Consider the following 13882-nt stretch of genomic DNA (forward strand, 5'->3'; position numbering starts at 1 on the left):
AGCGACAATGAAATGCCAATTCGCACATAACCTAGACAGTGCTGCTGACGAGAGATGGATTTTGTGTGAACAGTGCTTGTTCTGGTATCATGAAAGCTGTGTATACCATATTACAAAGAGGAGTTTGCCAGCACATTGGTTCTGCGGTTGTATGAAACAACCAGAATGTATTTGGTACTACATATGTTTATGTCGCCATCTTTTTCGCCCTTTTGTGCCTGTACCTTTTTTTAGACTGTCATTGGTCGGAATGAAGTATGAGCAACCGCAAAAAATTGCTCTTGACAAGATGTCAAAATATAATACATACTGTAATTTTTTTAATTTTATAGGGCTAACGATTTTGATGAACCAACGAAGCTTCGACGATTCTTTGTTCGTTCCTCTAATTCCGAATTGAAGGTAATTTTTTTATTTCATTAAAATACTTGTGAAAGTTCTAACTTTCTAACATTTGACAGTGATAATTGGTAGAAACTAAAATGACTGAAACAAAAATGGTAAAATAGATTAGTTTAAAAAGAAGTTTTAAAAATACAAATGTTAGGAGACTATACTGTATCTTCCTTCATCAGTTTTATCAAATTGTTCGAAATCTTGTATTCTTATTTGAATCAACCGTATTTGTTAACTTTTCTTGTCACGGTTTCTCTGTGGCTATATAAGTCAAATGATTCTGACACAGAAGTCATAAAAACTCAACAAAAATTACCACTTTTAAAAAATTTCCTTCAGTTGTTCTTGCGTAGTCTGGCGAAAAAAGAGGTGAAGAGTAGGAGAGTGACATTATTTATTCAAAGTTTGGCTGGTAATACGAATGCTGATAATCTTTTGAAACAAAATACTGGTTTGGGAATATTTAGAGATGTAAATACCGTAAGTATAAATGTTTCTTTGATTTTAAATTATAAGTTAGTATTTCGTTTACAGTAACCTAATATTTGAATATAGCACTACGCAGTTTCAAATATAGAACTGAAACTACTATAATAATTCAGTGTGTAGAAACTAGTATGTTTTATATATGCTCTCGCCTCTTATATTGCACAGTATACCTCAGTGTCTAGTCAGTATACCATATTGTTTGAACAGATATTACTGAATATACTTTTTTTTAAATTTTAAAACTTTAGAAAGATTATGTAAAAGATTTGTTAAAACAAGTATCGAAAATGATGACAATATGCTTCTGGAGGAAATTATTCTCCTGGAACAGCGCGAGCAGTATATTTTTGAAGTGTGTGTACCAGAGGTATAAGCAACAGATTGTGATTGTGCGTTTTTGCAATTCCAATGGCACGCTTTTGCTAACGGTGTACATTTTGTCTATCCAGGTTGTTATTTGGATCATGGCTAAAGCCGGAAATATAAGCAGAGCATTGGCGGAAAGGTTTTTTTTTGAATACTTCTCACACAATAAAATTGATTGAGTTGGAATTCTTAGAATTCGCTCATTGTTTATGTATAGTATGCGACTGGGTACTAACGCCATCGTCAATAAACACGAATATGGTTATAAATTTGAATAAGGTTAATTAAATTTGCGTTTTATGGAATGAACTAACGTCTATTAATTATGACCGTTCCAATAATGTTCACATGTATGAAATATGCTTTGTAAATAAAACGATTATATAGTAGGACTTTACGGGTTTTTTATAAATCATCATAAGTGCATGCGATAATCTTTATATCATTCATTCTAACGTTGGCGAAAATCTCCTATGATGAAATTAAACACTGAGGAGGCAAGTACTAAAATTACAATGGTTCCTGGTAGGTTACATGTAATAACATGTAAAACAGGTTCAATTCCTGTCAGCCATGAAAATACGTTGCACGATATATATTAGGAAGGTTCACGCGATAAAAATGGCAAAAAGCAATTTATTGAGTTAAACTATCATGTCAAAAATTTTGTCAACATAACAACGTTTCTTTCTTTTACAAAAGTTTAAGTCAGAAATATCATACACCTGCAAAGGCTGAGATGGTTGATGTCTATAATCTTATATAACCATGCCTTGGTTATCATGTCAAAAATTTTGTCAACATAACCACGTTTCTTCTTTTTACAAAAGTTTAAGTCAGAAATATCATACACCTGCAAAGGCTGCGATGGTTGATGTCTATAATCTTATATAACCATGCCGTGGTTATCATGTCAAAAATTTTGTCAACATAACCACGTTTCTTCTTTTTACAAAAGTTTAAGTCAGAAATATCATACACCTGCAAAGGCTGCGATGGTTGATGTCTATAATCTTATATAACCATGCCGTGGTTATCATGTCAAAAATTTTGTCAACATAACCACGTTTCTTCTTTTTACAAAAGTTTAAGTCAGAAATATCATACACCTGCAAAGGCTGCGATGGTTGATGTCTATAATCTTATATAACCATGCCGTGGTTATCATGTCAAAAATTTTGTCAACATAACCACGTTTCTTCTTTTTACAAAAGTTTAAGTCAGAAATATCATACACCTGCAAAGGCTGCGATGGTTGATGTCTATAATCTTATATAACCATGCCGTGGTTATCATGTCAAAAATTTTGTCAACATAACCACGTTTCTTCTTTTTACAAAAGTTTAAGTCAGAAATATCATACACCTGCAAAGGCTGCGATGGTTGATGTCTATAATCTTATATAACCATGCCGTGGTTATCATGTCAAAAATTTTGTCAACATAACCACGTTTCTTCTTTTTACAAAAGTTTAAGTCAGAAATATCATACACCTGCAAAGGCTGCGATGGTTGATGTCTATAATCTTATATAACCATGCCGTGGTTATCATGTCAAAAATTTGTCAACATAACCACGTTTCTTCTTTTTACAAAAGTTTAAGTCAGAAATATCATACACCTGCAAAGGCTGCGATGGTTGATGTCTATAATCTTATATAACCATGCCGTGGTTATCATGTCAAAAATTTTGTCAACATAACCACGTTTCTTCTTTTTACAAAAGTTTAAGTCAGAAATATCATACACCTGCAAAGGCTGCGATGGTTGATGTCTATAATCTTATATAACCATGCCGTGGTTATCATGTCAAAAATTTTGTCAACATAACCACGTTTCTTCTTTTTACAAAAGTTTAAGTCAGAAATATCATACACCTGCAAAGGCTGCGATGGTTGATGTCTATAATCTTATATAACCATGCCGTGGTTATCATGTCAAAAATTTTGTCAACATAACCACGTTTCTTCTTTTTACAAAAGTTTAAGTCAGAAATATCATACACCTGCAAAGGCTGCGATGGTTGATGTCTATAATCTTATATAACCATGCCGTGGTTATCATGTCAAAAATTTTGTCAACATAACCACGTTTCTTCTTTTTACAAAAGTTTAAGTCAGAAATATCATACACCTGCAAAGGCTGCGATGGTTGATGATAATCTTATATAACCATGCCGTGGTTATCATGTCAAAAATTTTGTCAACATAACCACGTTTCTTCTTTTTACAAAGTTTAAGTCAGAATATCATACACCTGCAAAGGCTGCGATGGTTGATGTCTATAATCTTATATAACCATGCCGTGGTTATCATGTCAAAAATTTTGTCAACATAACCACGTTTCTTCTTTTTACAAAAGTTTAAGTCAGAAATATCATACACCTGCAAAGGCTGCGATGGTTGATGTCTATAATCTTATATACCATGCCGTGGTTATCATGTCAAAAATTTTGTCAACATAACCACGTTTCTTCTTTTTACAAAAGTTTAAGTCAGAAATATCATACACCTGCAAAGGCTGCGATGGTTGATGTGTATAATCTTATATAACCATGCCGTGGTTATCATGTCAAAAATTTGTCAACATAACCACGTTTCTTCTTTTTACAAAAGTTTAAGTCAGAAATATCATACACCTGCAAAGGCTGCGATGGTTGATGTCTATAATCTTAATAACCATGCCGTGGTTATCATGTCAAAAATTTTGTCAACATAACCACGTTTCTTCTTTTTACAAAAGTTTAAGTCAGAAATATCATACACCTGCAAAGGTTGCGATGGTTGATGTCTATAATCTTATATAACCATGCCGTGGTTATCATGTCAAAAATTTTGTCAACATAACCACGTTTCTTCTTTTTACAAAAGTTTAAGTCAGAAATATCATACACCTGCAAAGGTTGCGATGGTTGATGTCTATAATCTTATATAACCATGCCGTGGTTATCATGTCAAAAATTTTGACAACATAACCACGTTTCTTCTTTTTACAAAAGTTTAAGTCAGAAATTCATACACCTGCAAAGGTTGCGATGGTTGATGTCTATAATCTTATATAACCATGCCGTGGTTATCATGTCAAAAATTTTGTCAACATAACCACGTTTCTTCTTTTTACAAAAGTTTAAGTCAGAAATATCATACACCTGCAAAGGCTGCGATGGTTGATGTCTATAATCTTATATAACCATGCCGTGGTTATCATGTCAAAAATTTTGTCAACATAACCACGTTTCTTCTTTTTACAAAAGTTTAAGTCAGAAATATCATACACCTGCAAAGGCTGCGATGGTTGATGTCTATAATCTTATATAACCATGCCGTGGTTATCATGTCAAAAAATTTTGTCAACATAACCACGTTTCTTCTTTTTACAAAAGTTTAAGTCAGAAATATCATACACCTGCAAAGGCTGCGATGGTTGATGTCTATAATCTTATATAACCATGCCGTGGTTATCATGTCAAAAATTTTGTCAACATAACCACGTTTCTTCTTTTTACAAAAGTTTAAGTCAGAAATATCATACACCTGCAAAGGCTGCGATGGTTGATGTCTATAATCTTATATAACCATGCCGTGGTTATCATGTCAAAAATTTTGTCAACATAACCACGTTTCTTCTTTTTACAAAAGTTTAAGTCAGAAATATCATACACCTGCAAAGGCTGCGATGGTTGATGTCTATAATCTTATATAACCATGCCGTGGTTATCATGTCAAAAATTTTGTCAACATAACCACGTTTCTTCTTTTTACAAAAGTTTAAGTCAGAAATATCATACACCTGCAAAGGCTGCGATGGTTGATGTCTATAATCTTATATAACCATGCCGTGGTTATCATGTCAAAAATTTTGTCAACATAACCACGTTTCTTCTTTTTACAAAAGTTTAAGTCAGAAATATCATACACCTGCAAAGGCTGCGATGGTTGATGTCTATAATCTTATATAACCATGCCGTGGTTATCATGTCAAAAATTTTGTCAACATAACCACGTTTCTTCTTTTTACAAAAGTTTAAGTCAGAAATATCATACACCTGCAAAGGTTGCGATGGTTGATGTCTATAATCTTATATAACCATGCCGTGGTTATCATGTCAAAAATTTTGTCAACATAACCACGTTTCTTCTTTTTACAAAAGTTTAAGTCAGAAATATCATACACCTGCAAAGGCTGCGATGGTTGATGTCTATAATCTTATATAACCATGCCGTGGTTATCATGTCAAAAATTTTGTCAACATAACCACGTTATACATAGACATCAACCATCGCAGCCTTTGCAGGTGTATGATATTTCTGACTTAAACTTTTGTAAAAAGAAGAAACGTGGTTATGTTGACAAAATTTTTGACATGATAACCACGGCATGGTTATATAGATTATAGACATCAACCATCGCAGCCTTTGCAGGTGTATGATATTTCTGACTTAAACTTTTGTAAAAAGAAGAAACGTGGTTATGTTGACAAAATTTTTGACATGATAACCACGGCATGGTTATATAAGATTATAGACATCAACCATCGCAGCCTTTGCAGGTGTATGATATTTCTGACTTAAACTTTTGTAAAAGAAGAAACGTGGTTATGTTGACAAAATTTTTGACATGATAACCACGGCATGGTTATATAAGATTATAGACATCAACCATCGCAGCTTTGCAGGTGTATGATATTTCTGACTTAAACTTTTGTAAAAAGAAGAAACGTGGTTATGTTGACAAAATTTTTGACATGATAACCACGGCATGGTTATATAAGATTATAGACATCAACCATCGCAGCCTTTGCAGGTGTATGATATTTCTGACTTAAACTTTTGTAAAAAGAAGAAACGTGGTTATGTTGACAAAATTTTTGACATGATAACCACGGCATGGTTATATAAGATTATAGACATCAACCATCGCAGCCTTTGCAGGTGTATGATATTTCTGACTTAAACTTTTGTAAAAAGAAGAAACGTGGTTATGTTGACAAAATTTTTGACATGATAACCAAGGCATGGTTATATAAGATTATAGACATCAACCATCGCAGCCTTTGCAGGTGTATGATATTTCTGACTTAAACTTTTGTAAAAAGAAGAAACGTGGTTATGTTGACAAAATTTTTGACATGATAACCACGGCATGGTTATATAAGATTATAGACATCAACCATCGCAGCCTTTGCAGGTGTATGATATTTCTGACTTAAACTTTTGTAAAAAGAAGAAACGTGGTTATGTTGACAAAATTTTTGACATGATAACCACGGCATGGTTATATAAGATTATAGACATCAACCATCGCAGCCTTTGCAGGTGTATGATATTTCTGACTTAAACTTTTGTAAAAAGAAGAAACGTGGTTATGTTGACAAAATTTTTGACATGATAACCACGGCATGGTTATATAAGATTATAGACATCAACCATCGCAGCCTTTGCAGGTGTATGATATTTCTGACTTAAACTTTTGTAAAAAGAAGAAACGTGGTTATGTTGACAAAATTTTGACATGATAACCACGGCATGGTTATATAAGATTATAGACATCAACCATCGCAGCCTTTGCAGGTGTATGATATTTCTGACTTAAACTTTTGTAAAAAGAAGAAACGTGGTTATGTTGACAAAATTTTTGACATGATAACCACGGCATGGTTATATAAGATTATAGACATCAACCATCGCAGCCTTTGCAGGTGTATGATATTTCTGACTTAAACTTTTGTAAAAAGAAGAAACGTGGTTATGTTGACAAAATTTTTGACATGATAACCACGGCATGGTTATATAAGATTATAGACATCAACCATCGCAGCCTTTGCAGGTGTATGATATTTCTGACTTAAACTTTTGTAAAAAGAAGAAACGTGGTTATGTTGACAAAATTTTTGACATGATAACCACGGCATGGTTATATAAGATTATAGACATCAACCATCGCAGCCTTTGCAGGTGTATGATATTTCTGACTTAAACTTTTGTAAAAAGAAGAAACGTGGTTATGTTGACAAAATTTTTGACATGATAACCACGGCATGGTTATATATAGATTATAGACATCAACCATCGCAGCCTTTGCAGGTGTATGATATTTCTGACTTAAACTTTTGTAAAAAGAAGAAACGTGGTTATGTTGACAAAATTTTTGACATGATAACCACGGCATGGTTATATAAGATTATAGACATCAACCATCGCAGCCTTTGCAGGTGTATGATATTTCTGACTTAAACTTTTGTAAAAAGAAGAAACGTGGTTATGTTGACAAAATTTTGACATGATAACAAGGCATGGTTATATAAGTTATAGACATCAACCATCTCAGCCTTTGCAGGTGTATGATATTTCTGACTAACTTTTGTAAAAGAAAGAAACGTTGTTTGTTGACAAAATTTTTACATGAAGTTTAATCAATAAATTGCTTTTTGCCATTTTTATCGCGTGAACCTTCCTAATATATATCGTGCAACGTATTTTCATGGCTGACAGGAATTGAACCTGTTTTACATGTTATTACATGTAACCTACCAGGAACCATTGTAATTTTAGTACTTGCCTCCTCAGTGTTTAATTTCATCATAGGAGATTTTCGCCAACGTTAGAATGAATGATATAAAGATTATCGCATGCACTTATGATGATTTATAAAAAACCCGTAAAGTCCTACTATATAATCGTTTTATTTACAAAGCATATTTCATACATGTGAACATTATTGGAACGGTCATAATTAATAGACGTTAGTTCATTCCATAAAACGCAAATTTAATTAACCTTATTCAAATTTATAACCATATTCGTGTTTATTGACGATGGCGTTAGTACCCAGTCGCATACTATACATAAACAATGAGCGAATTCTAAGAATTCCAACTCAATCAATTTTATTGTGTGAGAAGTATTCAAAAAAAAACCTTTCCGCCAATGCTCTGCTTATATTTCCGGCTTTAGCCATGATCCAAATAACAACCTGGATAGACAAAATGTACACCGTTAGCAAAAGCGTGCCATTGGAATTGCAAAAACGCACAATCACAATCTGTTGCTTATACCTCTGGTACACACACTTCAAAAATATACTGCTCGCGCTGTTCCAGGAGAATAATTTCCTCCAGAAGCATATTGTCATCATTTTCGATACTTGTTTTAACAAATCTCTTTACATAATCTTTCTAAAGTTTTAAAATTTAAAAAAAAGTATATTCAGTAATATCTGTTCAAACAATATGGTATACTGACTAGACACTGAGGTATACTGTGCAATATAAGAGGCGAGAGCATATATAAAACATACTAGTTTCTACACACTGAATTATTATAGTAGTTTCAGTTCTATATTTGAAACTGCGTAGTGCTATATTCAAATATTAGGTTACTGTAAACGAAATACTAACTTATAATTTAAAATCAAAGAAACATTTATACTTACGGTATTTACATCTCTAAATATTCCCAAACCAGTATTTTGTTTCAAAAGATTATCAGCATTCGTATTACCAGCCAAACTTTGAATAAATAATGTCACTCTCCTACTCTTCACCTCTTTTTTCGCCAGACTACGCAAGAACAACTGAAGGAAATTTTTTAAAAGTGGTAATTTTTTTGAGTTTTTATGACTTCTGTGTCAGAATCATTTGACTTATATAGCCACAGAGAAACCGTGACAAGAAAAGTTAACAAATACGGTTGATTCAAATAAGAATACAAGATTTCGAACAATTTGATAAAACTGATGAAGGAAGATACAGTATAGTCTCCTAACATTTGTATTTTTAAAACTTCTTTTTAAACTAATCTATTTTACCATTTTTGTTTCAGTCATTTTAGTTTCTACCAATTATCACTGTCAAATGTTAGAAAGTTAGAACTTTCACAAGTATTTTAATGAAATAAAAAAATTACCTTCAATTCGGAATTAGAGGAACGAACAAAGAATCGTCGAAGCTTCGTTGGTTCATCAAAATCGTTAGCCCTATAAAATTAAAAAAATTACAGTATGTATTATATTTTTACATCTTGTCAAGAGCAATTTTTTGCGGTTGCTCATACTTCATTCCGACCAATGACAGTCTAAAAAAAGGTACAGGCACAAAAGGGCGAAAAAGATGGCGACATAAACATATGTAGTACCAAATACATTCTGGTTGTTTCATACAACCGCAGAACCAATGTGCTGGCAAACTCCTCTTTGTAATATGGTATACACAGCTTTCATGATACCAGAACAAGCACTGTTCACACAAAATCCATCTCTCGTCAGCAGCACTGTCTAGGTTATGTGCGAATTGGCATTTCATTGTCGCTGCACAAGCTGTTTTAAAATTCTCGGAAAAGGTATTTATATCTGCAAAATAATGAATATAATTGTGGGTAAGACACGTTAAAGTTCCATTGAAAGCAAAGTCTATTATATAACCATTTTGGAAGTATATAAAAAACTATACAGAAGCTTGGCTATCAAACATGACTAAAGGGGCACTAACAGTCACAATTATACCTCAATTAAAGTGTTGATAAATGTTTTAAGAATCCCAATTGCAGTGATACGCTGAGGCTACCTTCATACGGGACCGGATGAATTCGAGACCGTGCTCGAATTCGTCCAGTTCAGGTGTTCACACGGTGAAAAAGGATGAAAATTTAACCGGTTCTACGTGTTCACACGATGAAACCGGACGAATTCGAGCACGGTCATGAATTCTTCCGGTCCCGTGTGAACGTAGTCTGATAGATGATAACAACACAACTGAAATGGAACAATTTTAGCTTACAGCATATAAACAACATTAATTATATAAATTTCTTACGTTCGTCAGTTTCACATCTCAACATCGGAACAATGTGATTAATCGTTCCACCAGATAGCTGGCACCAGAGCAGATGAATTGATTCGGTCGACCCATTTGGAGGACATATCTCTGTGTTATAGAGTTCATATCCTGGCGCAGAGCAATGCTGGCAAATGGTGGTTTTAAGTAAGCCAGCCAAAAGCACAATTTGGAGATATCCTATTATTATAATAAAAAACCATAACACCATATTATCTGAACGCTTTCAACATAATTGCCTCCGCTGAGCCAGTCGGAAATTGTTTTTAAATTTTCCCAGGAAATGATACAATGTGGTACAAGTTAGTATGTGTTCCACGTTAAACAAACTCGGTTGCATATTAAAAACCTTACTACTGCAACTTACCAGAGTAACGACCATCCACAGAGGTTTTCATTATCTCACGCATATAAACATAACTAACTCTATCATTCATAGTCATGTTATCTTTCAAACCGCCATATACATCATCATCTGTTATTAATGACAGAAAGCCATCAACGCGATCTGCATCGGCAAGAAACTGAGGTATAAAATTGAGTAAAAATGATCAAATTGATACAATATTTCATTTTTTAATAATACTGTATACCATATTCATAAATGAAAGCAAGCTTTTCACTCTGTTAATGTTTCAAAATGGTTGGTATACAGCTGCCAAAACCAGTTAAACCACAGTTACACTGTACCTGCTTGATGTAAAAGTGCTCATTTACACAGCCATGGACGATACACCAGAGTTTTAACCATTGATGTAGAGACTCAGACTGGTTATCACTTATAGATACTGACACTGACCGAAACAGACAATTCCCATCTCCACAAACCCCTAATGGTTCCCAACCTGAGCGGAGCATATCATCCGGAACTTGGCATCTAACACTGTTTGGAAACAGATTTCAACAATTTTACAGAACAAAATGCAACAAAAACAAGTAAGATGCAGATTTTAAAATTTATTCAACAGCAGCAATTCCGACATGAATAGCGAAAATGGTATCACAACAGCACTTTTTCGACGGAACCTTTTTGCAGACGTAAATAAGATTTTGGTGAAGAAATATTTTCTGCTCACGTATATATAGTTTAACTCACAACACATAAGTAACGCACTATCTCTTGACTTTGAAACTGCTTTTAAAGACATTTAATGCCTAAAACTAAAAATGGAATGTTTTGCCATATCTGCTATTCACGACGACACTCTTTTGCTGCCGTGAAAAAATTCTTTTTTTCAATTTTTAGAGACTCTACCTGTATAAAACCCCACAAAACATGCAATAACACAACGCAACGCAACATCAAAGGCCCCAAATAGAACAGCACAGCATAACTGAATATAAGTAAAACAAATTCACGTACCTGATCTCAATATCTGGAATAGTCACATGACAAACAGATGGCTTCGACTTTGTACGTAGCGGAGAAAATTGAACCAGTTCCTCCATTGTCTCGCTAAGGTTCTTGAGTAACGCCCAGTCCTGATCTGCACACACATCTCCAATGAAATGCATTACTCTCTCCAAGTTCGCCGAGTTTGGTGACAAATTTTCCTTGATAAAAGAAATTTAAAAAGGCTCACGATATCTCAAGGCATAATTAGAAAATGCAGTACTTAAATCAAGGTACTATATGTCATCCATTGCTTAAAATATTGTCTGTATTTTCAATCGAATGCAGTTCTTACAACTAATGCAGCAAATGCTCTTTCTGCACCATGATCACTCATACTTTGTCTGTAGTCCTGGCTTTTTCGTAGCCGAGTGGAATTATGGGAAACAGGTTGTGGGACAAAGCAACAATTTCCGCATCAGAACTACCCTCTTCATCATGACTCAAATCCTGTTCATCACCAACCTTATTACCAGCATCATCACTCTCATCCCTACCCAAATTTCTAGCATCACCTGCTAAATTTTTACCATTCCTATCCATATTTACACCATCATCATCACCATCTTCATTTTCACCACCATGTCCCCAGTTTGCATCATCTCTACCCAAATCTCTAGCATCATCACTCAGATCTTCACCACCATCTATATTTACATCACCACCTAAATTATACCCATCAACATCATCACCATCATTGTCATCACCATCATCACTATCATCATCAACAAATGCATTGTGCTTGCCAATATGTGCAGCAATGATCCTCTCCAACATATCCACGGTAGGCCTGTTTCTGCCATTGCTTGGATCACGAAACAATAAACTTGATGGCCACCATTCTGGTTTGTGATCCTCATCGCCCCAATGTGGTTGTTTGGTTCCTTAATAATTTTAAAACTAGAATAACTGTTTGTTGATAATGATTAATTCATGCATTTATTATTGTATGTATCATTCTGGTATTACACTTAAAGATGATCACCATTACCATTATTGGTAACTAGGGAAATTACTAGCTTTCTTTTTCCATGAGCATTCAATTGTTTCCAGTCTTTTGGTATCTTGACTTTCACATTCATATGTTCATAATTTTCTATTGTAAAATAGATACTATTATAATAATACCAATAACAAAATTGACAGTCACATGTAACATAACTGGGGTCCAAATGTCAAATTATAAATATTTAGGCTTATTTATTTATTACACTAATTTAGACCAATTTAAAATGTTACGATTATAGGTAAAAGAGTGCACCTAATACTTCATTGCCTATTGAAGGTCATTAATTTGCACAGAATAGCAATGTTCATTAACTTACAGTGCAATAAATCATTTCATTGATCATTTATTGTGGCATATGAGCAGCTTGGTGGACAGTACATACCTGTTGAAGAACTGTTTGGTCCAACTGAGTGGGAAGCAAATATGGCTGCAACAAATGCCTGTTTCACAGCAGGGTTTTCAGCAAATTCCCTTAACTCACGAGGCCCTAAAAATAAGTGAAACATATACACTAATATTATAAAAACCAGCTGACATGCAGTTGGAGCAGGTGACAGTTTTGACAACCGTTCATGCTAACATTAAAGGTGCAGAGAAGCAGCTATGTAACATATACATAAACATGTTTACATTCTGTGACTATAGTACTATATATACTATCTAGCCAGAAGGAGTACAACATGAGACTATGTAGCACCTTGTGGTTACATTCCCCCTCCCTATGATGAATAAAAGGATCTGGGATTAAAAAAAGTAAAATTCAAAGTAGGGTGCATCAGGGCTTAATCCAAATGTGTTAATAAAACTATACTACATATAATCAATATTAGTTATTCAATTATATTATATTAATAATCACAAATTTACCAGATAGAGGAGCAGGAATTGGTCTATTTTTTAAAAAACTCAACTCTGACTTTACATGGTCACTTTAAAATTAGCTGCTATAGCTTTAAACTAGTTGTGCTGGCTATATATATATATATTGCCTACATTCACGAGTCTCTTGATAATTGTTAATACAATGACAGTGCTAGAATATAATTTTATATTCTAGTATAAAACAAAATATACTTTACCTGAATAATATATCTCCCCATTTAACCATGTTAATGCCACTGTTGGACACTTGGTCAATTCATACCAATCTTGAATCTTAAATGTAATAAATGCTAGTAATCATGAACAACATACAACTGTAATACTGAATTGACGGCTCTATTATTTTTCACAATAAAATGAATAATCCCCTACCTTTGTCTGGAGGCTTTTTGCGTTACGAAGGTCAAACCTTCGTCTATATCTTGGATCCTTAGCCTTCGATTTCTCTTTGTATCGTCTTCTTAATGGCACCTATTAAATAATGAAATACACACGTTCCTATACCTCAAGAATTTACA

The 13882-nt window shown here is 33.8% G+C and overlaps 1 protein-coding gene and 1 long non-coding RNA gene across 2 annotated transcripts; one reads left to right on the forward strand and one right to left on the reverse strand.

Moving 5' to 3' along the window:
- The first annotated feature begins 98 nt into the window (after positions 1 to 98).
- Positions 99 to 842, forward strand: LOC114529203. The gene is made up of 3 exons (XR_003687595.1): positions 99 to 174; positions 333 to 402; positions 736 to 842. It is a non-coding gene; the product is annotated as an uncharacterized LOC114529203 (long non-coding RNA).
- A 7284-nt stretch (positions 843 to 8126) lies between these two features.
- On the reverse strand, positions 8127 to 11840 carry LOC114529206. The gene is made up of 10 exons (XM_028550966.1): positions 11769 to 11840; positions 11444 to 11634; positions 10771 to 10963; positions 10448 to 10604; positions 10060 to 10260; positions 9383 to 9596; positions 9155 to 9224; positions 8682 to 8822; positions 8305 to 8424; positions 8127 to 8222 (listed from the first exon to the last, which is right to left on the reverse strand). Exons 1-10 carry the CDS (start codon positions 11808 to 11810, stop codon positions 8127 to 8129), a joined length of 1425 nt encoding a protein of 474 aa, XP_028406767.1. The 5' UTR covers positions 11811 to 11840.
- Between the last annotated feature and the right edge of the window lie 2042 nt (positions 11841 to 13882).

The sequence above is a fragment of the Dendronephthya gigantea genome, unplaced genomic scaffold, assembly GCF_004324835.1.
Source record: "Dendronephthya gigantea isolate DGI-Jeju-01 unplaced genomic scaffold, DenGig_1.0 000054F, whole genome shotgun sequence".
In the NCBI taxonomy this organism is placed as follows: domain Eukaryota; kingdom Metazoa; phylum Cnidaria; class Anthozoa; order Malacalcyonacea; family Nephtheidae; genus Dendronephthya; species Dendronephthya gigantea.

Coding starts and splice junctions, on each gene's coding strand:
- LOC114529206 (XM_028550966.1), bottom strand. CDS start 11,810: ATGAGTGATCATGGTGCAGAAAGAGCATTTGCTGCATTAGTT. Junction 11,635..11,768: donor GAGCATTTGCTGCATTAGTT/GTAAGAACTGCA, acceptor TCTTTTATCAAG/GAAAATTTGTCACCAAACTC. Junction 9,225..9,382: donor AAACAACCAGAATGTATTTG/GTACTACATATG, acceptor TTAATTTTATAG/GGCTAACGATTTTGATGAAC.